Source organism: Onychomys torridus, chromosome 9 (genome assembly GCF_903995425.1).
Source record: "Onychomys torridus chromosome 9, mOncTor1.1, whole genome shotgun sequence".
Lineage (NCBI taxonomy): Eukaryota > Metazoa > Chordata > Mammalia > Rodentia > Cricetidae > Onychomys > Onychomys torridus.
In genome coordinates, this window is record NC_050451.1 from 64,403,275 (window position 1) to 64,430,023 (window position 26,749).

General features: G+C 44.0%; 1 protein-coding gene across 1 annotated transcript in view; it reads left to right on the top strand.

Moving 5' to 3' along the window:
• The window catches only part of Nufip1 (nuclear FMR1 interacting protein 1), a 37,230-nt gene extending 18,373 nt beyond the window's left edge, over positions 1-18,857 (top strand). The window contains exons 7-10 of the mRNA XM_036199697.1: positions 214-398; positions 7,750-7,866; positions 15,471-15,697; positions 17,460-18,857. Of these exons, the coding sequence (XP_036055590.1) occupies positions 214-398; positions 7,750-7,866; positions 15,471-15,697; positions 17,460-17,585 (655 nt within the window). The 3' untranslated portion in view covers positions 17,586-18,857. The remainder of the gene's footprint in view (positions 1-213; positions 399-7,749; positions 7,867-15,470; positions 15,698-17,459) is intronic.
• Positions 18,858-26,749: the final 7,892 nt, after the last annotated feature.

Genomic DNA, 26,749 nt, shown 5'->3' on the forward strand with positions numbered 1-26,749 from the left:
ATGTACAGTATGTGCATGCCACCAGCTAAGCTCTCACAATGATGGCACAACATGGCCTGGTTTCCGGGCTCAAAACACTCATGGGAACCTGTAGCTGGAAATGAGTAAGATGTATGTTGTGGCATGTGAGCCTTTGGTCTCTTTCACATCTCAGGGGCTAAGTGGTCAATTTCACACCCATGTTTCTTTTGTTCCATTCTTTTCTTCCTCCAGCAAAATGAAAGGCATGTCCAGACATTCCCAGATGGCAAAGATCAGAAGTCCTGGTAGACATCCCAGATGGAAAAATGGTAGGGCTAGACAAAGAGCAGCCACTGGACTAGGCAGCCATGCCGGAGATGCTAAGGCCGAAGCTCCGTCCGCAGACCCTCTCGGTACTTTGATACGCAGTGACTCTGGTAAGCTAAGTGGGAAAATAACACAATTACAGGCGTGTGTGCACACACGCACACAATCATATTAATACCGTTATCATAGCCCTCTGTGGAAAATTCAGATCCATTAAGTATGAGGGGATGGCTAATCATTGACTGAGTTAGATTGGAAAAGGATCTTGGCACAGTAGAATGTTGAGTTGGTTATAATGGGATATAATTCAGTAGGAATTGTTAAAAATTGCTGGGGATGTCTTTCTGTATGCTGTGAATGTGTTGCTATGATTGATTGATAAATAAAACACAGATTGGCCAGTAGCCAGGCAGGAAGGATGGTATAGGCAGGACAAGCAGAGAGGGGAATTCTGGGAGGAGCAAAGCTGAGTCATGATATGCTGCCAGCCACCACCGTGAGAAGCAAGATGTAAAGTACCAGTAAGCCACAACTTACAGGTTAATAGAAATGGGTTAATTTAAGATAATAAGAACTAGATAGCAAGAAGCCTGCCACAGCCATACAGTTTATAAGGAATATAAGTCTCTGTGTGTTTACTTGGGTATGAGTGGCTGTGGGCCCGAGTGGGACTGGGAAAAACTCCAACTACAAAAAATGAAGCACACCCGTACTTACTGAGTGAGCTGCTGGCCGTGCTCCGTGTTCTTGGTGTGTATTGGTTCTTTCCTGTAAGGACCTTTGATGTGGGCGGCATTTCGTCCATTTAGAGATGAAGAGCACAGAGCCTAAGCTTGTACTCTGGTCACATTGCTAGCTAGTGCAGAGCCAGAACTTGAACCTAGGAGTCTGACTCATAGTTCAGCACTAGTACTGTCCATGTGCTCTAAATGTGAGGTCTGAGTTTGTCTGAAAAATGTGAAGATGTGGGAGGGACTTTAGAAAGACCCTTCCTGACTACGGCTGTAGCTCAGTGGAGGAGCACAAAGACCTGGGTCAACCCTTCCACCCCCAAATAGAAGAAAAACAGAAGCTCATTCTTATGATATGATATGACCAAGGAAAGGGCAGATTGTTTGTTTGTTTGTTTGTTTTTAAGACAGGCTCTTGCTGTGTAGCCCAGACTGGCCTCAACCTTGAGACTGATCCTCCTGCCTTAGCTTTTAAGTACCAGGATTGCAGCTGAGTGCTACCTGGCTGGCCCTTCCTCCTCTTTGGAAGCAGCTTCCCTCCCCCCCCCTGGCCAGAGCCACCCAGCCTTAGCATCTAGTTTCTCTCTCTCTCTCTCTTTTTTTGTTTTAGACAAGGTTTCTCTGTGAGTAAAGCTATTACGCCCTTCCTGGAACTTGCTTTGTAGACCAGGCTGGCCTCAAACTCACAGAGATCTGCCTGCCTCTGCCTCCTGGGTGCTGGGTGGGATTAAAGGTGTGCACCACCACCCAGCTTAGCATCTAGTTTCTCTACTTGTCAGTGGTGTTGACCTGAGATAGCACAGTCCAGTGCTTCCCATGGCAGCTGACACTAAGCACAAGTTCACTTATGAATAAATCCCGACACTCAGGAAGCAGAGGCAGATGAGTCATGGCTAGCCTGGGCCACATAGGGAGTTCCAGGCTAATCAGAACTACCCAGTGAGACCCCATCTCAAAGGAAGAAAGAAAGAGAGAGGGAGAACATTTTTTTGAACAGCAGAAAAGTGAAAGTAAAGTTCTCCCACTTTCTTCCATGTTGTACTTTTTCTGCCTTGGAACTTAGTCCAGACATGAGCCCTTGTATTTTAAACAAGGTAGTAGTTCTGGTCTCACATCAAGCTTGGGGAATCCCTGCCTAACTCACCTTCTGTTGTACTTCGTGTGCTCAGTAGCTGCTTTGAACCAGGAGAAGGCATCGTTGCAGTCATTGGAGTCTCCAGATTGATCAGCTTTGAGTATGGCTTCTCATCAACTTTGTGTTATCTGATTTCTTTGTATGTTCTACATACTAGTCTACTGGGGGTTGTTGTTCTTACTTTAGTCTCTGTGGTGTTCACTAGTGTATTAATTGTGTTTCTGTTGCTGTGATAAAACCCCATGACCAAGGCAGCTTACAGCTGGAAGGGTTTACTTGGGGTGTATGGCTTCAGAGCCTTAGGTTTTGTGATTGTAGAGCAGAGGTGGCAGGAGGCAGAGAGGCCTAACTCAAATGTTGAGACTTTTGAAACCTCAGAACCACCCCTCAGCAAAACAACACCTCTTAATTCTCCCTGAACAGCCAACTGGGGACCAAGTATTCAAATGCCCAAGTCTTAGGAGAATCTCCCATTCAAACCCTCACGTTCCACTCCCTGGCCACCATAAACTGGTGGCCACATGATAATGCAAGATGCATTTAGTCCAACTTTAGAAGTTGCCAAAGTCTTTCACAGTCTTTAAGCTCCTGCCAGGATGGCCCATTCACCTCTGTTTACAATGTTGACCCGCTTTTCTGGTCCACAGTTGCAAAGCCTTCTACATTACTACAAAAACCATTTGGTCAGGTCTGTCACAGCAGTGGCCAGCTTTCTGGTACCAGCTTTTGTATTAGTTATTTTTCTGTTGCTGTGATAAAACAGCACAGCCAAGGCAGCTTATAGGTGGAAGGCTTGTTTTGTGCTTACAGTTCTAGAGGGCTAGATCCATGATGGTGGAGTAGAGGTAGCACAGCAGGTGGCAGGGGCAGCAGCTGAGCGCTCACATGTGGAACCACAAACAGGAGACAGGGAGACCCAACTTAAAGTCTCACGAGTCTTTTGAAACCCTAGGCCCTTCCCCAGTGACATAACTTCTTCCAGTAAGGCCACATTGCCTCACCTTCCCCAAACAGCCAACAACTGGGGACCAAATACTCAAATTCCTGAGACTTACAGGGGACATCTCATTCAGACCACTACAACTAGTTAGGACCCAGTTTGCTTAAAATTTTATGTTACATTTTTATTAATTTATAGGTTTGTTGTGTGAGTTAGAAAGTAGCTGGTCAGTAAAATGGCCTCAAACTTCTGTGCATGCAGAGCCTGGTATCTAGAAAACAGACAGTCTAACTTGTTAGTATTTCATTGTCCAAACCAACATTGCCATAGAGCACTGGAAGAGCAATCCTGTCACAGGCTGAAGTCAAGGTGACTTTGTTCAGGTCGTCACAGTCCTCAGTGCAGGTGGTGGTTTGAATGAATGACCCCCAAGGCTCATGTTTGAATACTTGGTCCTCAGTTGGTGAGAAAGTTTGGGAAGGATTAGGAGGTGTGTCCTTGGGGGCGGGCTTTGAGGTTTCAAACTCCTCGCCCTACCCCACCCCACCCCACCCGCCATTCCCAGTTCCTTCTGCCTCGTGCTGTGGTTTGCAGTGAGCTCAGCCTTCCTGCAGCCGTGCTTTTATTCCACCGTCGTGAACTCTGGCCCTCCAGAACTGAAAGACCGATGCTTTCTTTCATAAGTTTGTTTGGTCATGGTGTTTCATCGGAGCAACAGGAAAGTAACTAACGCAGTGTTGATCCTTAACTTTCTTTCTTGAGAATGCAAGAGTGTAAAGCAAAGTTCCCATGGGAGGTGCTATGTGGTGATTATTTTCCCCCCAATATAATGCTTTTTACCCCCTGTGGTGATCAACTCAGGGCCTTAAGCATGATAGGCGGGTGATCTACCACTGAGCTATATCCCCAGGCTGCATTTTCTTTAGTCAACTTAATTATAAATCTTGGTGCTAGAGAGTGTGATAGTTTCTCCCCTAGAGGCACTGTCAGGTAGGAGGACAAACATCATGCATAGAGAGAAGCTGCAGAAAGAAACCAGGTGGGAAGCTGCTGAGTAAGACAGTGACTACCTCTTCAAGGGAGGTTTTCCTGTCCTCGTTTTAGAAGGGACTTATGGGAGGCTGAACATCGACGAGAGCAGTTGCTGCCCTTGTAGGGGACCTGACCCAAGTTTGGTTCCAAGCACCCCCATGATACTCACAACTTTGGGCACCAAAAGCATGCATGTGACGTAATACATACATGCAGACAAAATATATTCATACACATAAAATAAAATGATTAAAAGGGAGAGGGGCCTGTGGGGATCCTACATTTTGCTTGCTTAGCACTATAGTTTAAAAAGAAAAAAAATGGGGACTTCAAAGAACTCTATTCATGCTTTTGGGAAAGGGCTTCCTGAGTCTGAGGTGCCAGCAGCCCTGAGCGGCTTCATGGGAGCTGGCCACATGACTTCCAGGGAGGGGAGAGGTGCTGAAGGTTGAGTTGCTCTCCAGTGGACGGTGAGTCAGTGAACCGTGCCTGAATAGTAGAACTGCTCTCAACATCTCAGAGGACAGAATGCAGAGAGCTGCGCTACATGGGGCAGTTTCCTAAAGAGTGTCAAGGAAGAGCTTGGAAGTTTCATGTCCCGCCAACCATGTGTTTGATCATAACTGATGTGTGAGAGAGAAACAGACAGGCATTGATGACTGACTACTGGTCTAATGGTAGATCTGGTGTTTTTCTTTTGATCAGTGAGAACACGGAACTTTAATAATAAGATTGTTAGAGTCAGTATTTTGTGCTAACTATGAATTTTGATTTCATGATTTTGGTTGATAATCTGTTTATACTGGTATTTTTTATTTCAGAGAATTGGGTTTAGCTGCTTTTATTTTTTTTAAGCACAAGAGGATTTTTTGTTTGTTTGTTTGTTTCTTGAGTGTTTTATCTGTTGGTGCCATGCCTTTGACCGTCTTCAGGTTGGGTGCTAAAGTATTTATATGAGTATTTATAGGCAGATCCCAGGGAATTTTGGAATAACACCTCCCAACCCCTCGCTATCTTATTTTTAAGTTAATGTTATTGTTAATAGATTAGGAGAGAGTGGTTTGGTTTTTGAGATAGGGTTTCTTCCTGTAGTCGGTGGTGGCCTTGAACTCACAGTTCTTTTGCTCAGCCTTTTGAGTGCTGGAATTACACACATGCCCCAGCGTGCCTGGTATACTTTCAGTGTACTTGTGGTGTGTCCCCTAAATATTTGAGAGAAAGAACACGAGTTCTTTGTGCACATTAGCTTCCACGTCTTGTCTTCTGGGGAGGTGGTCGGGTACAGTGAGCTTTGTGACCCTCCTAGTACACCTAACACTCAAGGTGTAAGTTTCAAATACTTTTCTCCTCAAACCAGAATCCTTTAGAAGAATGGTAGTCTAGAGCAGAAAAAGCACAAGGGTTAGCCTCGAGTGAGTGTCTCATGGTGTCATGAAGTTCTCTAAAAAAATACAAAGATCACCATGGTAGCGCATGCCTATGATCCCAACACTCAGGAGGCCAAGGGCCTGGGCCATATAATGAGGCCTTTCCAGTAAATAAGACAGTATAGGACCGAACGGTCCAGGACATACTCAGAAGGGTGCTCTAAAGAATCCTTCAGTAAAGGAAGTTGTAACAATTGAAATGACAGAATAGATAATGGTAAGTTATGGACATCCCTCCCAAAGTAAAATCTATGAGTCTATATTGATTTAAAGACGTATTTGGATATTTGGATAGATAGATATGAAGGAAAGGGACAGATCTTTCTTTTTTTAAAAGTGTGTGTCTGTACACTGTGCATGCATGCGCACACACCATGTGCATGAAGTGCCCATGAAGGCCAGAAGAGGTTGTTGGGTCCCTTGGGACTGGAGTTACAGGCAGTTGTGAACTACCTTATGTGGGTCCCGGGAACCAAACTTATCCTTTGCAAGAGCAGCAAGTGTCCTTAACTACTGGGCCATAGCTCCAGCTCAAGGGACAGATCTTTCTTAGAGAATAATTGCAGTGTAAATATGTAGAAAAAAAATGAGAGAAACACAAAATAATCACTAGAATACCATAGTAATAAATGTTTTAAAATAATTACACTACTTCAGAGTACCTGTTCCTCAAACACCTACTGAGTACTACGGTGCTTTTAACATATGTCAAAAGTTTTCTGGCACTTTTTACTTGAGTGGATACTCAAATTGAAGTGTGCAGTAGTAGCTCATTTCAAGAATGGAATAATGAAGAGGGAGATCCTAACTTCATAGACATAGAGAAACTGGGCAGATCACGCAGCAATGAAATGAAACATCACCAGTAATAAGTCAGTGATGTCATGGACCTCTGATGAGCCCTCAAGGGCTTCTCCTTTTTGTTGTCAAAAAACCAAACCAAACCAAAACTGGGTGTGTGGGGGTCTGTCCCTAGAATCCCAGCACTTGGGAAACTGAGGCAGGAGAATTGTAAAAGCCATATGAGATCGCAGGATTGATAAGATCTAAGTGAGATCAAGCTTTTAAAGAATATAACATTTGGCTGCTATGGGATTGGTTTCTTTCTTTAGGTCTTGGAAGAGTTTATGTTGTCTGGTCATTTAAACAGTGGAGGAACAGACTGCGTGGTAACATTCATAATGTGCATATAAAAACTGCATAATTTCCTTTCTCCTTATTAATATGCAAGATGAGGTTCATCTAGCTTAAAATCAACAAGGAATAGTTTGAGACATTGTTAATACATCAGTTAACATTTTGGTAGTGTGGGTGGTAGATAAGTCTTTATCCCTCATGTGTACCTTATGTGGAGGTACACAGCCAATGCTCACATAAAAAGATACGTACATTTCCTAGTGACATGTTTTGGTTTCCCTAGACTGGCTTGAGGAATATTGACTGCTCAGGCTTAAAGCACTTCATAATGAATGGTTGTGGGCTGAATTTGGTTCATTAAGTAGACAAGTTGCATATTGTCTTCAGTCCAGCTTTGTTTAATGCCTTGTCTAGATCAGTGCTAATGTTTTAGAACTGCCAAAAATGAATGTAATGGGTGGCGTCCTGGGGCTACTGAGAGGCTTTCTGGGCTGCCTTTACCCTCCCTTTGGCAGGCTCTTCAGTACTTTCCATCTTTTCATGGTGCCTTGTTGAACTGAGCTCTTAGAAGTTTGGGTTAGATTCATTTCAGTGAACTCTTTGAGTCCATAGAATGCTTTAAATGTTTGATTTGTTTAAATATTAAACAATAAAAAGTAGAATTTTATATTTATTCCTAAATTTAGTGTTCAGAGTTAACGATCTTGTCCCACTAACACTCAATGAGTGTTTTGGCTTTCCCCACTTCCTGTAATATCAGGGACTGTGTAAATTAATTTAGGAAAGGCCCATATTCTATATCCCACAAAGCATGATAAGTTAGGCTGTGTAGTTACATTTGTCCCTGTTGCCCCTGGAGTAAAAAACTGCTTAGCTTAAGATTTAAAACAAGGACAAAGTTTTTAGCCCTCCTAGACTTTTTGTGGGGGAAGATGAAAGAAATCATCAGAAATGACTTCTTTTTGTTTCACTTACAACGAGAAGTCAGCTTTCTTTATAATGGTAGCAGTCGCCCTAGGCTCCCCTCTTTGAATCATGGTTCTTTCCTTTCTGTCGTAGAGTCTGACAAAGAGGAGAAACCACAAAGGACTATAGTACCTAAGGAGGTGACACCGGCCCTGTGTTCACTGATGAGCAGCTACGGCAGTGTTTCTGGGTCAGAGAGTGAACCAGAAGGTAAGGCAGGGTGCCACTCCTGATGCTTTTTGCCTTTGGTTCATGCTGGGCGGTGGTAGCATTCAGCATGCAGCATCCTATCCCTTTTCAAGGCCCCTCGGCATGTCTGTAACACCTGTGGGAGATGATAGTGGTCCTCACACTCAAGAGGATCAGAAGTTTATGGTCATCCTCAGCTGTATAGTGAACTTATGGCCAGTCTGGGCCACATGAAACCTGGTCTCAAAAAATAATGAAATGAAATAAGATAAAATAAAATTTAAGTCTATCGGGCACAGTGCTGTTTATAGAATATGTTTATGTAAGGTAAGTTTTCTCACTTGGAATGCATAGTGGCCCTGCACTTGGGCTTGCCTTATGTATTTATTTACATTGTGTGTGTTTTGGACAAGCATGTGGGGGTATGCACGTGGATGTGTGTGCAGAGGCCAAAGGTCCATGTTGGATGTCTTTCTAAATTGCTTCCACCTTCCTTTTTGAGGTAGGATCTCACTGAAGCCAGAGCTTACTGAGGTTACAAATGTGTGCCACCACACCCAGCTTTTTCCTGAGCTGTCTTCCCAGCCCTCACCTATTTGTTTTAAAGAACTGAAGAAATGGAATCCTTACAAGATTCTGTCTGAGAAGCTAGTGATGCCTAGGAGACATAGTTCACTTTTAAATATGATAGTGTGTGTGGCTTTTTGTGAAAAGCTAGTTTGCCCTCCCTCCTCCAGCCTCTCTTTTAGGGCCATGTTCTCGAGTTGTGATAGGCTAATAGTCTCCTACAGTATAGTTTTAATCCAGGATTTGCATCAGTACTGTATGTGCTTAGTGAATAAACTAATGACCTATAGTAAGCTAAACCTGGTCCTTCTTGGTAATTGTATTTCGGCCTTTCCTGCTGCGAGAGCGTTCATATGCTTGTGATCAGAGTAGGCACTAATGTTAAGAGTGAGAGATAGTGTCCATGCAGGATGAAGGGGGTGCAATTGGATGAAGGTAGCAGTCTTTGGAGATAAGCAGTGTTTGTACTTGGAGGATGTGGACTAACGAAGAGCTGGCTTCGATACAAAGCTTGGTGTTTATGTACCTATCCTTGACATAGGAATTCTTTGCTATTAATGCGCTATGGGCTCTTCTGGTAGTTAAAAGCTACTTGGATTTTGAAATATAAGCTACTGTGTATTTATCAGCGTATTCCTTAACAGATGGTTGCCACCTTCTACTTTTAAGAAAAACAGTATTTGTTTCTTACTCTTGTTTCCCATAAACTGAGATAGGTAGATGGAGTTATTCTTTAAACACATATTATATTTCTTCCCTATCAGTTGTATTTATAACATGATAAGGAAAAAACTGTTAACAGGTTAATGAATCCCATAAAAACAAGGTAAACTAATGCTTTCTTGTATCCCTCTGGAGATGAAACATTTAATAAGTACTTTGCATACTCTGGTCTTCAGCTGGAGGCTGGCGCCATTTTTTAATTGGCTTGAAGAAAAGAAACAAGAAGTCTTTGAAATCTCACAGCTCTGCTTTATGGGACATCAGGGTTAGAGAAGCTAAGTTTGTTAGCACTGGTGTGTAGCAGAACCTGTGTGAAAATCTAGGTCTGGGGACTTAAAAAGAATAAAGAAGCCAACAATATTATATTCCCTTGTAGCCTCTGCTTTGTCTCATTTGCCATCTCCCTGAACAGGAAGGGATACGGAGCGTCTTTAATAGTTGCAGCAGGCAAATAGCTATCAGATTTTTATGTGAATTCATTTTATTTTATTTTATTTTTGAGCTGAGGATTGAACCCAGGGCCTTGCACTTGCTAGGCAAGTACTCTACCATTGAGCTAAATCCCCAACCCTCATTTTATTTGGACTATTTAAAGGCCCCTGCTTTAAGGAGAAAGCCTTTGTTTAGTACCGTTAGAGCTTAAGAATTATTTTATGTAGTTTGGATTCAGCTTCATCAAGCCATCCAGTTGCTCCCAGATGTCCTGAGTTAATTGTCTCCGACAGGTTAAAGGAGGGCCCTCGAGCAAGACTGAAGCCATGAAGAGGTCATGCTTGAATCTGGGGTTGCCAGAATTATGAATAACGAGTGTTGGGGTGGGGGTGGGGTGCCCTGCCACTTTTCCTGGCTTCATACAGCTCCCTTCAACTGCTTGTTTTCCCCCAAACTGGCTCGGCTTTGATTAGAGCCCCAAACTGAGAACTGGTTTAAAAGGCCATAAACCAAAGAATGACCTTAATTTGAAAGGGTAGCATAGCTGCAGTGAGGACTGGTTTGAATTGGTGGACATCGTAGTAATGTTTGACAGTTGGTGGACAGATGTTCAGAGAAGAATACAGACGCTCCATGGCCTCATTCCTTAACAGAAAATTGATCAGAGAAGCTCTGCTTCGCCTGACCTTTGTGGGCCCTGGCTGAGCGGTCAATACTGAAGCTTAAGGAATAACAGAGAGTGATACTGTGACTGTATAAGTAGATCCATGGGCTTCAGGGAGTCCCAGTTGTACTGTTTTGTGGTTTTCCTCATCACTAAAGAGGCATCCTTCATGTGGTCAGGGCAAATACTCATACAGTGTTCACTTCGTGCCAGACTCGTTCTGTGTTTTTAATCAGAACGACCTCGTAACCTGGATACCACTGTGTTTCCATTGCATAAATGAGGAGGTGTAAGCAGAGATAAATAGCTCACCAGAAGACTCTTGAGTGATGTTGACTTGAGCCCAGCATTCTAACACACAAGTCTATGCTTGAAATATATGCCCTATAATCCCTTTGAGATAGAATTTCCACATTTGGTCCTATATAAAACCTGAATATGGAGAGTGTCATACCATATTGATTCATGGTAAATAAATACATAGAGTCACTGTTTTAGAGGAGGGGTAGAAACTCCTATCTTAGAACTTGTAAATTGCCCAGTGTTTGTATTTTTTTCCCCTCTGCAATAATAATGTGATATCAGTTTTCAGGTGTCAGATGAACCTGTATTTGTGGGATAAAATCTACTTGGTAATGGTATGGTATACTGATGGATTTGATTTGCTGACGTTTTATTGGAGGTTTGCATCAGTGCTCAGATAGGACACTACTAACTGATCCATGGCCTTTTCTTTTTTGTGGTAGATTTGGTCTGCTTTGGGGATATGTTTTCTGTTTTAAGGGTTTGTGTGGGATTTTTTCCTTTTTCACCTTTTTTTATTTTTGTAGAATTTTTCTGAACCTAACATTTTTCTTTTGGGAAGGTTTTTTGTTTTTTGTTTGTTTGTTTGTTTGTTTTTGGTTTGGTTTGGTTTGGTTTGGTTTTTGAGACAGGGTTTCTCTGTGTAGCTTTGGAGCCTGTCCTGGAACTCACTCTGTAGCCCAGACTGACCTTGAACTCACAGAGATCCACCTGCCTCTGCCTCGAGAGTGCTGGGATTAATGGCGTGCACCACCACCACCACCCAACGGGAAGGTTTTAAATTATGAATTAAATTTCCTTTATAGATACAAGATTAATTAGCTTTCCTGTTCCGAGTTGAATTTACTGGTATAAAATTAGTTAGTTATAGTATTCCTTGTAATATTATAGTAATGTTTTCACTTTTTCCATGTATTAAATATTCTCCCCATGTCCCATTTATCTTGTTAAGTCTTGCTGGGTACTTTCTGAATTTATCTTTCCAAGGAACTCTGGCTTCATCAAATTTTCTTCATTATTTTTCAGTGGTTTTCACTCAAATCCATTCCTTTTTTTTTTTTTTTTTTTTTGAGATAGGGTTTCTCTGTGTAGTAGCTTTTTGTGCCTTTCCTGGATGTCATTCTGTAGACTAGGCTGGCCTTGAACTCACAGAGATCCGCCTGGCTCTGCCTCCCCGGTGCTGGAATTAAAGATGTGTACCACCACTGCCCGGCTTCAAATCTATACATTTTCACTCTTTTGTTTTTGTTTTTGTTGTTGTTGTTTTGTTTGTTTGTTTGTTTGGGTTTTTTTTTCAAGACGGTTTCTCTGTGTAATAGTCCTGAACTTGCTTTGTAGACCAGGCTGAACTCAACTCACTGAGATCTGCCTGCCTCTGCCTCTCAAGTGCTGGGATTGCATGGGCCACCACCACCGCCCATTTTCACTCTTCATCTCCCTTTGTTCATCACTATAGAAATTTGCCTGGACTTCAGACTCTTCATCTCTAACATGAACATCAAGCCTTTACATTTGCCCTCATGTGTTGCCTTAGCCAAATTCTTCAAACTTGATGCATTACATTTTCATTTTTATTCTCAAATATTTTGTGACTTACCTGGTAATTTAAGAAATTAGTGTGTGGGTTATTCTGAAGATAAAGAATCAAACTCAGTTTGTTTTCTGTGTTCAGCGACCACACAGACTGCTGAGACCACAGTGAGAGAGGGTTTTCGCCACACAATATGGACGACTGAGTTCCCACACCTTCAGTCCATTTCCAACGCTTGCCTACCTGGAGGGAGTGTCAGTTCCCACCACTGCACTTCTCTGGTGCTAGTTGCAAGTCCTAGGGTTTTGTACTTGTGCATCTGATTGTGATTGGCAAATAAGTCAAGGTTCCCATAAGATAAAGAATAATCCAGTCTAGTCATCTTTGTTTTACATCTAGTATCCTACTGTGAGTGAGTACATACCATGTTCATCCTTCTGAGTCTGGGTTACCTCACTCAGGATAATTTTTTCTAGATCCATCCATTTGCCTGCAAACCTCATGATGTCATTGTTTTTCTCTGCTGAGTAGTACTCCATTGTGTATATGTACCATATTTTCTTTATCCATTCTTCAGTTGAAGGGCATCTAGGTTGTTTCCAGGTTCTGGCTATTACAAACAATGAGGGACCCTAGGAAAGACACAGGGATCACCCCATGACAGAGAAATGGATGAGATCTACATGAACAACCTGGACGACAGTGGGAGTAATGAAGGGCAAGGTTTGAGGGAAAGAAAGCTTAGGGGAGTAGGAGATCCCAGCTGGATCAAGAACAGAAAGGGAGAACAAGGAATAACAGACCGTGATCAATGAAGACCACATGAGAACAGGAAGAAGCAGAGTGCTGGAGAGGTCCCCTTACATCCACAATGATACCTCCACTGTAGACTACTGGCAGTGGTCTAGAGAAAGCCTGATCTGACTTAGTCTGGTGATCAGATGGCCAAACACCCTAACGCTCGTGCTGGAACTCTCATCCAGTAACTGATGGAAGTGGATGCAGAGATCCTCGGCCAGGCCCCAGGTGGAGTTCCAGGAGTCCAATTGTCGAGAAAGAGGAGGGACTGTAAGGGTGTAAATTGTTGAGACCAAGATTGGAAAAGCACAGGGACAAATAGCCAATCGAATGGAAGCACATAAATTATGAACCAAAAGCTGAGGAGCCCCCAGCTGGAGCAGGCCCTCTGGATAAGTGAGACAATTAAATAGCTTGAACTGTTTGGGAGGCATCCAGTCTGTGGGACCTGGACCTGTCCTTAGTGCATGAGCTGGCTGTTTGGAACCTTGGGCTTACACAGGGACACTTTGCTCAGCCTGGAAGGAGGGGACTGGACCTGCCTGTACTGAATCCACCAGGTTTAAATGAATCCCCAGGGGAGTCTTGGCCCTGGAGGAGATGGGAATGGAGGGGAGGGGCTGGGGGGAAGGTGGGGCGGGAGGGGGGAGAACAGGGGAACCCATGGCTGATGTGTAAAATTAAAACACAAATATAATAAATTTAAAAAAGAAAAGTAATCCAGAGAATGCCAGTATGTACACCAGGTAAAGTGCTCCACAGGGCCAGGGATGGGGGAAGGGATCGAGTGTCCGTGTCCTCTCTAGGCTTACCACCCTCCAGAATTCTTCCTCAGTGTGGCTATCTGGGTTCTCTGAACTCTGTCCTTTTGTGTTTTTATGGAAGTTCCATTACATGGGCATAATGGGCATCACCTTCACCTTCAGCCCTCCCTCCCTGGGAGTTGGAGGGTGTGCTGAAAGATCCTGCCCGTCTCCAGTGAGCAAGTCCCGCCTCCCCACCCACCCTGAAGCTACTCAGGGGCTGCCAGCCATCAGTCAACTCAGGGATGTACAGGAAGACTGTAGATTTCAAGAATTGTAGCTGTTGTATGACAGGAAGTGGGAGAGAATGTATATCTTAGAATAGCACTCATTTAGAAATATTGTTTAGTTTTCAAATATTAGGACATCTACCTAGTTTCCTATTTATTAGTTTTATTTGATTTTATTTGAGTCAAAGATGTAACTTACATGCTTTTAGTTTTTTTGTTTTTTTGTTTCTTTTCAATTTACTGAGACATTCTCATGGCTCAACACTACTAGCCAGTGAACTTGACAAGAATACACACTGGATAAATGGTCTTTATCAAATTTAGTATTGGTGATAGACCTCTCTATCTCCACTCATTTTCTGGCTGTTTTACTGAGTGTTGGAGCTTCCTTCTCTAATGATGGGTTTGTATATCACTTTGTGTGTGTGTAAGGAGGGGTGGGGCATGTGGTGTGCACTCATTCAGAGGACAGAAGACAATTTGCAGGAGTCAGTTTTCCCCTTCCATCATGTTGGGCCCAGGGCCTGAACGTAGGTCCTGAACTCAGCTTGGAGAAATGGAGCGATTTCGCTGGCTCCTGTATATTGCTTCTTTTGGTGTAGTGAAGTTTTGGAAAATGTGCTGTTGTGAAGCCAGTGAGATGGCTCCATAGATAAAAGCACTTACTAACTAGCCTGAAGACCTGGTGCATGCTTACATGCACGCACGCACGCACGCACGCACGCACACATTTATAAGGTTTTTGTTCTTGCCCTGAAGTCTGCTTCTGATCCTGGTGGAGCCCCGCAGCTCCCTTCTGATAGACGTATGTGTTGTGTCTCCGCCCGTCCCCTGCCTGTGATGTTTGACTTGGTGTGCACAGCTGTCACGGGTGCTTCCTCGGGAGGGAGGATGTGGTGCTGGTGCAGACTATAAGGTGAGGCGTGCCTGCGTTTTGGTTCATCATTAGAATCCACAGTTGGGTCTTGTTTGTTTCGGATCTGACCATTTCTGCCTGTTAAACGACGAGCCCAGGCCATCCATATAGAGCTGTCTGTGGATAAAGCCTGAGATGTGTGGCCACGTGCTTACATTTCTCCCTTTCTTACTGCGATGTCATGTGACAGCACCGTTCTCTCCTCTGCTGTTCGTTTAAATAGTCATTATCTTTAACTCTTTTCAAGGAACATCTATGTTTGTCCTTTATGTCCTGTTCCCTGGTGTCTTTTGAGTAGTCCCAAGGCACTCTTCTTAGTTCTTGGGAGTTTAAGCACCTGGTTGGGGGGTGGGGAGCTTGTTGTAAAAATCCTTCTTGGGTTTAAGTTACTGGGTAATAAAAAAAAAAATAATAATAAAAAAAAAAAAAAGATTAAGCCAGGCTGTGGTGGCACTCGCCTTTAATCTCAGAACTCAGGAATCAGAGGCAGGCTGATCTCAATGCATTCAAGACCAGCCTGGTCTACTGAGCTAGTTCTGGGATATCTACACAGGAAACCCTGTCTGGAAAAACCATTTTTTAAAAAGTTACTGGGTAGCCAGTATTTTGGCTGGGAGGATTATTATACCTTTTTATGTTTGTCTCTCACCACACTTAGAAATCCCTATCAAGACTGAAGCAGATGTTCCTACAGAAAACCATGTTTTCCATAGCAGCCCTCCTAAGAGTCCAAGACAAAATGTTAAAATAGCTGGTAGAATTGTCGCAAGAGCCAAGTGGGAGAGCCAGAGGATTGGTTTCAGGAAGATGGCCCTTAAGAGGAAAAAGAGTTACTACCACCCGTTATTTGAACCAAGGACACATCACCCATACCTCCTGGAAATGGTAGGTGGTATTTGTTCATGCTGTGACATTTGTGCTTTCGTCATAAAATTGGGGTCACTGGGGTGCTGTGTGTGTGTAGTGAAGGTGGGGTCACTGGGGTGCTGTGTGTGTGTAGTGAAGGTGGGGTCACTGGGGTGCTGTGTGTGTGTTTCCAAGCTACATATATTTCTTGGAGACTCATGTGTGGCTGTCTATCCTCTAAAGCTACATCTGGCATCTATATAGCTGGTGGTCAGCACATGCAGAACAATTACAGCTGTCCTCACTGCTCAATACCAGTGTATGTAAGTCTAGTTTAACTGTTGATAAGGAGGGATGTCTTTGAGGGTGCAATTCTCATTGGAAGCACAGCTAAATATAGTGGCAAGCTGAAAGAGAAGGACGTCACTTTCTGTTTTAAAACACAAATGCCTGTTGAGGGCTACAGAGAGGTGACTCCACAGTGTAGAGCACTGACCACTCTTCCAGAGGACCCAGGTTCAGTTCCCAGCACCACATGCTGGCTCACAATTGTGTATGGCTCCCATTCCAGGGTATCTGATACTCCCTTCTGCGTTCCCAGGCACCAGGTGTACATACATACATGCAGGCAAGACACCCATACACCCATACAGATGAAATGGAAATGAATGAATATATGAATGAATCTTTTTTTTTAATGCCTTTGAAACAGCCCAAAAGTAATGTCCAGACAAGTCCTGGTGTCTACTCCAGGTCACATTTCCGTTTGCCTTCCTCCGACTGCAGCAGTGTTTGTGTCTGTCTTGGCTTTGATGGCTTTACCAGCATTAGGTATTCGAACATTTACTAAATGCTTGAAGCGTAAGAAAGGAGCACTGTGTCTTGCTTCTGAGAGGGAATGATGCTGTTCAGAGGTAAAATCTTCTCGTGTCTAAGAGAAACAGCTTTAGTGGAGCTGGGAAGTCTCTTGCTCATCAGGTGAGTGCTCCTGCTGTGGCCAGAGTGTCCTGTTTGTCCTGTCAGGGTTACATTCACACAGCTGCTTCTTACCAAGTCAGATCTAGAAAATACTCCGTGGTGTGACCGCAACTGCTGGATACAGCCAGCTGCAGTTTTCAGGTGTCTATCTGATGCTGTTGGAGGTTACCGAGTGGTACTCCTGATCTGTATTACAGACATCAAAAAGACATCCAAATGAAATCAAATCCTTTTTGGCAAATAACACGACTCCTTGGTTGCGTACTTTTTCTGGATACCAGGGAATTTTAGCTTTCAGTTGAGATAAGAAAATCAAGGAACGTGGAGGTGTTTTTAAATGCTAGTTTCATCTCTTACTGTATTTAACATACTTTTTACCATTTATAGACTTGGATTTGGGGGATCCTCTTTATTATTTCTTACTGACTTTTTAAAGAGTCTTTTAAGGCTGTGGAGTCCTGTGTTGCCCAGGATGCCATGGAATTCCTGTGCTGAAGTGGTGGTGCTCTCGTCTCAAGGAGCCGAGTGTGTAGGGGAGTGTCCCTGCACCAATGAGTGTGCCCCCACACACCCACGCACCCTGTGAGGAGGAAAGGTCATGACTGTGAAGTCTGCTTTCCTGTTCCTGGCTCTGTGTCCCAAGAGAGGAGCCCACATGTGAACCAGGCAGTCTCGCTGTGAGTTAAAAGGAACAGGAGATGTGCGTTTACAAATGTGCCTGCCTTCTGCTCTGTGCTCTTTCTTTTAGCAGGGACACTTGGTATTTTAAGTCGTGTTTCTTGGACATTTCTTAACAGCTAATCTTTTCTAATGTATCTTTTAGCTTCTAGCTCCAGACATTCGACATGAAAGAAATGTGATTTTGCAGTGTGTTCGGTACATCATCAAAAAAGATTTTTTTGGACTTAATACTGATTCTGTGAAAACTGAAGGTGTAAGTGAAGCATGAAAGAGAGCAGCATCCTCGTAAGCAGAGAAAACCAAGACCTTTTCAAGGCCGGATCAGTGTGGAACTGTAAGCCTCATGGCTGTTAGCTTGGATTTTAAGTCTGACCTTTGGCTTTATGCAAATAAACACACAGCTGGTCTTTTTAAAGAGTGTGTCCCTGTTACTGGGGTGGTAACCAAGCAGGGCTTCTTAGCTTTCCTCTCAGGGCCTCTTTTGCCCAAGGAATGTTTGTATGAACTCAGACTTACATAAATATACAAGACAGGTATACAAATCAAAGATAGAAGGACAAAAGGAAATTATTTTAAAATAGTTCTTTGGCGTGCATATGATTTCATCATTCATTAAAGAGGAGCATATTAGCATATTAATGAGGTAGATGTATCTGTCTGTTTTTATAGAAGAATCACATCTTGGCTGAATATTTGATGCCACATGATGCCTAACATCTTCATGGTTTTCCAGAGTTGATTGACATTTTGATTTTGTAGTTGTTAATGCTGAAAATGCTGCTTTGCATAAGTAGGTAGTACAAAATGGTAGAATTATGCAGAGGGCCATTTCAGAAGAGCTGGAAATTCTGCCCTAGTCTCAAGCCAGAATCCATGTAAGGATTTTTATGAAACTCAAATCAGCAATGCAAACAGCAGTTTTTAAAATCAAACACCATGCAGCCTAATGATAGATTAATTTGATACAAACACGTGAAGCATAGCATCAGAAAATTACTCCATGTCTTTGTTTTCTGTAACTAACCCGTAAGAGCAGAAAACTGTAAACGTAGGAAGAACACTGCAGTCCACAGTCTCCCAGCTGTCTGGGATCCGAGCTGAGGCTTGGGGAGCATTTGGTGCGGTGGTATGATGGTCGGCACAGTGCAAACTGTGTGTTCAGAGTTAAAACCACAGTGAGGGCACATGATACAGCACTGGCATGTACAGCCGGCCACTTTGGATTCATTACAGCTTGGATTTTGAATGATTTGTGGTCATAGTTCATTTGCACTTTTTCCTGTTGCCACACTCAGTTGCACACACCCACAGCTGAAGGAGCCAGTGTGTAGCATTTGCTGGGAGAACCTTCCATTTCTGTATGTTCTTCTGGATTACTGTCATGTAAGTAAGGCAGACTGTGGTAGGTTTAATTAAGAAGTGAAGACGCTGGGTAGCAACAGGCAACACTTTTTTAAATGCTTAATTTAGCTAGACATAATCAGGCAGGGAGATATATTTTGTTTTAATCAAAAGCATTGGGGTTTTTTGTTTCTTTGTTTGCTTGGTTTTTCAGGACAGGGTTTCTCTGTTTAACAGCTCTGGCTGTCCTAGAACTTTCTATAGACCAGGCTGGCCTCCCAACTCACAGAGATCCGCCTGCCTCTGCCTTCTGAGTGCTGGGATTAAAGACGTGCGCCGCCACCGCCACTCGCCTGAGAGTTGTTTTTAATAGTGGCAAAGAGTAGTATTTTAAGAGCTTGGCAAAATGGCTCAGTGGGTAAAGCACCTGTCACACAGGCCTGACTCTCTGAGCTCTCTCTAGACCCTCCGTAAAAATGGAGGCAGCCGACTCCACGGGATTGTCTTCTTGACCTTCATGATTTCTCTCTGTCTCTGTCTCTCTAACACACACACACACACACACACACACACACACACACACACATGAAGCATGAGAGAAGTGTGAGTGAGTGACTGAGTAAAGAGAGTGAATAATGTAAAAGAAAGATGTGAAAGAGCTGTGTGAAAGAGTTGCTGCTACATAGAGCTGTGCCTAGGAACTATGTGAAGTATTGATTTGATAAGAAAACTGTGTAGCCAGGCAGTGGTAGTAGATGCCTGTATAATCCTAGCACTTGGGAGGCAGGACCAGGATCTCCGAGTTCGAGGCCAGCCTGGTCTACAGAGCGGGAGCCAGGACAGGTACCAAAACTACACAGAGAAACCCTGTCTTGAAAAACCAAAACAATAACCACAACAACCTAAATGAGATGTTTAGTTATGGCTGTGTGGAGATTTGTAACTGTGTGGAGGCAAGGAAGATGAAACTGTATAGAAAAGAGATGTAGAAGAAAATGTATGTAAAAGATGTATAGCCATGTGAAAAAATGTATATATGTAAAGACATGTAGCTGTACGAAATGGTGAGATGTGTAGCTGTGTGGAGACAGAGTAGAGACCATTTTAAGATGAAGTAAAGAGAAAGTTAACATCAGAAAGCGTGTGTGTTTCCTTATTTCACCAGTCATAGAGATGAAAACTTATTCCTAATTACCTCAGATAGGAAAGTTTACAGTCCCTCGCTACTCTGAGGCATTCCCTTTATTACCCGGAGCTGATCGCAGGAGCTGGTCTCCCAAAGTCTTTGTTATTCTGGTGCCTGAACAGGGACCAGTAAAAGGACAATCAGAAAATTATCCTAGGGAGAAGTTCGGAGGTAAAGCCCAGGTGGCACCTTCTGGTAGTGTTCAGGAGAGACACTCTCTTGACGGTTGGCCTCAGATAGCCCTGGTTCGAGGATGCTGGAGATCCCTTTGGTCGAGAGCACTGTGAAAAGGTGGGTGAGTAGTTTCCCTAACTTTCTTTATGTTCTTTCCTTTGTGTTTGTCCTTCCCTCGGAATAAATAAACCAGAGTTTATGACTGGTATACAGAAATAGGAAGAAAAAACAGGTCTCTTAAACCTTTCCAGATTGAAAGAGTTAACTTGCTGACTGCTTGTGGCTTGGAATTCAGAGCAGTTGAGCTGTCTGCCTGCATGACTTACACTAATTGGAACTTCAAAAGAAGATTCCCCCGAATTCACTCTCCTCCCAACACTCGGGAGCTGTTCCTCTAACTGCCTTCCTCCTTTATTACTCTAAAAATGTCTCTCTCTCTGAGTAGCAGAGGATGGTTTCGATCCATCAACCTCTGGGTTATCCCAGCATGCTTCGGCTGCTTCCCTCACTACTCTGAGGCATTCCTTGTATTACCCTGAGCTGATTATGGGAGCTGGTCTCCCAGGGTCCGAGATAGATAGTAAGTGAGCTTTTAAGATTTTTTGTTTTCTTTAGTGTTCATACAAAGCAATGACTTCGACTATGACCTTTTATCATACTTTGTATTTGATATTCTGGCTTTCCCAGTCCTGCCTGTCCCCAAATGGTCCCCCATTTCATGTCACATGTCCTTTCTCTCTTGTTCCCCTGTAAATGTTTTGAAGTAAATGAAGGCTACTGAGATCGAGTCTCATGTGAAAGCAGGGAATTGGATCTATCACTCTAGCGTTGAGCTAACCTAACCATGATAGGTTTCTTTTTAAAACAATGTATTATGTTTTATTTTATGTGCATGGTTGTTCCCCCTGCACTGATGCTGTGCATCATGGTGTCTATGAGGGCCAGAAGAGGTCCTCAGATATCCTGGGACTGGAGGTAGAGGCAGTTGTGAGCTGCCAAATGAATGCTGGGAATTGAACACAGGTCCTCTAGAAGAGCAGCCAGTGCTTTTAACCACTGAGCCACCTCTCCAGCCCCTACTGCTGCCTTTTCGTTTGGGTAGCTGAAAGAGGCTAAGATTCTGAAAAACCAGTCAGTTAGTAGAATTGAACTAATTTCCTCTGATGTTGGATTGCTGAAGTTTGTGGACCTTAGCTTGCCCCTTGTGTCGGTCCTGGATTCTCTAACATTTTCACAGGAGTCCATTCAGCTCTTACACAGTCTGGAGGATATGTATCATTTGGCAGTTCCTGTAAGGTTACTGGATAGATTAAGGTTGGCTGTTTGAAAGCCTTAGGCTGTTTCTCTGTAACTTTGTAATGCAATGCTGAGATTGGTTCTCCTTTAAATTCTTCTGTCTGGGTCTGAAAATCTGTTTTAACAGATTTTTTTCTAAAACTTTTATCTTGGCACTCATATGAACCAACTTTTTTTTTTTTTAATGATAAAACAGAAATGGTCAAACTAATAATATTTATAATTGACATTATATAAATTCCATCAACATTAATTATCCTCTCACTTAACTGTTCCATTTTATACCATTTAATGTATAGTCAAACAGAGACCAAACATCCTCCATTGTAAAAATATTTCTCATTTTTTTTTTTTTTAACGTGAGAAAAAAACTTTCTTTTAACTAATTCCTCCCTTTAAGAAATCCCACCAAATCTGCAGACAACAATGATTCAGATGACAGTGTGGCAGCAGCCCGAGGAGGGTGCCCAGAGAAAGCCAAAACCCACCAGAAAAGACCACACATCTTTCTAAGTCCCTCCCTGCTACTTCCTGTGCTCTCCTATCTCAGTCCTCCAAAACCGCTATGGTAATTCCAGTCAGCCAATCATTGACTCCACCCTCTGACTCAAGATAAACTTTATTGGCAGTGTCAGAATTTCAGTGCAAACAACTGTCTCTCAACAGCTGTAAGGCTTGGTGCTGCTTGATTTAGGCAAGTTTCCCATACAGCTGCTGTCCAGAAATACAGACTTTCTTTTGGCTTTGGTTGTTTTTCAAGACAGTGTCTCACTGTGTAGTTCTAGCTGACCTGGGACTCACTGTGTAGTCCTGGCTGGCCCTAAACTAGAGAGATCTGTCCACCTCTGCCTCATGTTGGGATTAAAGGTATGCATCATTACTCTTGGCTCTAAGAGTGTCTGTGTGGTGGCCTCTGGTGGGATAACCTCGCAACATTAAGAGCATGGATGTTACATAAAGAATTGTTAGCCACTGGGCTAGGAAGTCGCTCATTTGCTAGAGTTTGCCTAGCAGCATGCATAAAGCCATGGGTTGCAGCCCCAGCACCACATAGACTAGCACTGGGGATATTGAGGCAGCAGGATCAGAAGTTGATGGCAGACAAGCTGTAAATCTCAGCAGCTGTCCAGGGAATGAAGCGAGAACACTATCACTTATAAGCGGCCACATGGCAGGAGAGGGGTGTGAAGGAGACAGCTTCAGAAAAGAGTAAAGTAAAAGGCCAAAGTACTAGAGAAAGCATGCTTAGATGCTGGTCAACATCCAAAGAAATAAAAAGGGAAAGTTACAGATTTCTGAGTCAGGCTCCATAGCTGACTGCACCAGGGCTGAGTTTTCTGGGAAGGAAAACTACATTACCTCATTAAAGAGGTAATTATCCCCCCCATGTGTCTATCACGGCTAAAGGTGAAGCACTCTTGCTGAGGTGTGGTCTCCTAGGCTGGTGGTTGACCTGCTTAACTGGCTTACCACTTAGGAGCTGGGGAGCTTGGGATGTTAGGTATGTACCCAGGCTAGAGAAATAGCTTTCCCTAGGGTGCCTTCACAGAGCTCGGGTCAAGGCTACTGTAACATTGCCCTCTCTGAAGAGGTAACCCTACAGTCATAGGTGCGCACTGAAATCGGGAACAAGAGTCAGCCCACTTACCATGGAAATCCAGGGATCCAGTTCTAAAGCTGGACCCTAGGAGGTTTAGACGTGGTGAGGTAAGGCATGACTGACACTTAGTCATACCCTCAAGCATAACTTCTGGATAAGGGTGATCATTTGGGAGACAGAGAACCAAGGGCATTCCTGGTCCTACTGATTTCCAGGTCCCTGCCCCTCAACTGCCTAGCCCATTGATAATTCCTGTTCTCCTCCGAGCAGGCGTGCACAGTTCTGAACAGCCTTTGGAATCTGTGGGCAGAGGGCTCTTGGGAATGAGTATAAAACTAGCGGGTATTTCACATTGCATCTGACACGAATGCACCAACAGCTGGTTTGACAGAGATGTTTTAATTCCAGAGATTCCTCAAGCTCATCCTCAGATGTTTTGGTTCAGATTTTCATCTTAATGCCCTTCATTCTTGGAAAAAACCTTGTTCATAAAAGTAGGTGCTGCCCCAAAGTGATGAGGTGAGGAAGGTGTGGTTGTGGTTGTGGTGAGGGATTTCTGTCTTTGGGAAGATGGGACTTAAAGTCTAGGAGGAAGTAATGAGCAAATCTTTCTTCAAATTGAACGTCAGACCAGCTCTGTGCATTCCCTTGGAAAATTAGCAAGCCAATTGGACATGTTAATCTTCCTTTTAAATATTTATGTTCGTGCCCAAAGACTAACTGATAGGAAATCACAACATGTCCACACGGACTGCCTAGTTATTTCTGGTTCAAAATAGCCATTTCTAGGTCAGAACATCTTGCATGACTAGGACTCCGTGGCTTTACATGGTTGCGTAACGCGCAGCCATGTAATCTACGCGCATGCATGGAGTAGCCACATGCAGTCCTGTACACATGTGCGGCCCACTCTTTAAAAAGCCGGCACCATTTTGCACTGGTCTCTCTCCTCTCCTCCTCTTCTCTTCTCTCCTCACTCACGTGTGTGCTTCACACAGGCCTGTCACCTCTGTCCTCTATCCTATATTAATAAACAGCTCTTCTGTGGATTTGTCGTGTTTGGAGCGTGTTCCTCGTGGGGTAAGAGCGCCGATAAATAACTAACATTGATGCTGTGAGGGAACGGGCGCTTCCGGGTGCTTTGCGCCTGGAAACCCGGGAACCGGGATGGAAACTCTGCGCTACACTATCCGGGAAACTCTGCTCCGTTCGCAACAGATCACTGTCCATTTGCCTGGCTGCACAAATCCGCATGCAACACCACTGCTCTGATTGGTGAGTTTTCCCCTTTTCGGCTAGCGTAAACCGTTTCCTGAATCCATGAGAACGACCGTTGAGCGTCCGGTGCCTCGCTGGTTATTCTTGAAACCGGGGGAACCCCCGGCCACGGTCTTCACTGGCTACGGTTGGCCCCTATCGCAGGCCTAAATTTCCAGCCATCTTCCATGTCTGCAGCTTGAGATATTTTTCAAGATAGGACCACCACCGTTGGGTGCGTCCTGGGGCTGTGTGAAGCCGGCACGTTCTTCGTGCCCGACGGGCCAGCTGAGCATTAAGGGCTCCCGGGGAGTCCTTGCTTCACACAGTGCCACCACCACCACCCCCCCCTTATCGGCTGATGAGCGGATAAGGCGGCTTGTGCCCAAGATCTGTCCAGCCTCCGGGAGGTCTTGGCTCCGGATCATGTTCTTTATTTTATTTTTTTATTTTTTTTTATTTTTCTGCCTCTCCCCTGCAGACTTGGGAAATAAGGCTTCCAACCCGATCAGTCCTTTCTCTCCCTTAGGCTGTCTTCTTGAGGCTTTACTTAAAGATTCCTAAGCTTATCTATCTCTGTACTGAGAGATGGCCCAACTATGCTTTAAAAAATAACAAAAATCCCAATTTTTTACGGGAGTTATCTAATTCTGGCCAGCGAACAGGCAAATGGAAAGAGTTGCTCTTTATCTTCGCTTTCTCTCTCTCAACAAAGCTCTAGAAAGGTAACCATGGCTTGTGATTCTTCGCCAACCAGCACACACCCCCAGCTGGCCACTATTGATACCGCCACGATTTTTCACAGTGAGTCTGCTGTTCTAATGGCTGAAATCTGAGCTATATGTTTGCGACGGACAATCCCGGGGGTTGTCCAGGTTGTGCTGGCATTGGCAGGCACATTTTTGCTCCCGACAAGAAGGAGCAAAAATGTCGTCTGGGGTCTACCAGGTAGACCACTGCAGCACAGTCGCAGCTTTTCCCATCCCTTGACGAAGAGGATGGCGAACTTGAGCTGATTCTTAGATCTCTCTCCATTCTATGGGGACGCCCAAGATTGGAGTCTGATCCCGGTTTGTTATTTTAATTTTTTATTTTCCACTCAGTTACAGTCATGGGACAGAGGGCGGATACCAACCACTTACATTGGCGGATGGGGCGGGTACCGGTAAACCTGACCGCATAACAGTGTAGCGGGTACTTCAGCCAGCGAATGGGAAAATAAGAGTTGCTTCATCTCCAAGTTTTCTGCTAAAGCTCCAAACCCTTTCTTTCCTTTCCCACTAAGGCGTCTGCCACGTGTAACCTTTTCTGTCTGACCTCCGCGCCGGCCAGCGGCGGGCTCAAATGTGCGGGCTCGGGCGGTTTCTAAGACTCGCTCTAACTCACCTTAACTCCACCCACTCATTCTCAAACTGCCTTGAGAACCACAGATGGGTCTAAAAGAAGCTGAGATCTAAACAATTAAGTTTACAATAATCAGGATGGCTCCTAAGCCCCCCCCCCCAAAAAAAAATCAGCTTATAGCCTCAGGCAAGTCTTCCAAAGGATCGGTTTACAGTCTGCCTACTGGCAGATCTTCCAAAAGCTGTCCTTAAGCCACCAATCGTCAGGAAAAATTCAGGACACAGAGTAAAATCCATTCCTTGTTCCTAGCTAAAAGTTAAGTATCTGGAGAACAAGGCTCCTGACCCCACGGGCAAAAGAGTCATCTGTGGCGTTTAAGGTGTGCCAGAGAAGAGATAGAAGCCCAAAAACAAAATTGCCAAATGCTGGCACTCGCTGACTCCTGAAAGCTGTTGGGTTCCTGTTTTAAGTGAAAAAGGCCACGGGCTAGGGAATGCCCTGCCAGGCCATCAACAGCCTTGTCCTTGTGCTGCCTAGAAAGACAACCAGTCAGCTGACTGCCCCCAGGCACCAAGACGCATGAGTACATCAAGCTAAGACCTCCAGCAAACCTAGGCTTGGCTACAGACACAGCAGGGAACCCAGAACTCAGCAGGGAAGCGATCCGTTTCTTTCCTTCTGGACACCAGAGCCATTGACTCAGTCCTGGGAGTTTTAGGATGTCACTCCTCCTTTCTATTGTCTGGAACAGAGGGCAGCCTTACTTACCTCACCAGATTTAATTGTACTTTCCGAGTTACTTAATGAGAAAGATTTCCAACTAAGATAAGAGCTCATTGTCCCACTTTAAAGTTACCACCTGTGTTTCTCATGTGCATACAGACAGGGCCATGATCTTTGCCTTGTCCCTAATTCAAAAAAATAAGTTCTCTTGCACTCTCAAGCTCCAGAGGACACCAGGATCCACTGCCTTGTCACCAATTCCAGAGGAATGAGGTATCACCCTTTCCTTCCCAACTAGGGCCACACAGGGCCGGAGGCAAAAGGGACCATCAAAATATCCAGGCGGTAAGGATATAACAATCTATCACTGTTCAATACTCAGCAACTGATCACCTGTGTTTCCTAAACGCTAAATTAACAAAACAAACAGGTGCCTTAAATAAACTACCTTAAATAAGGCTTGTCTCAGGTAAAAATTAAGCAGAGTACTAAAACATCACAGCCACCTTTT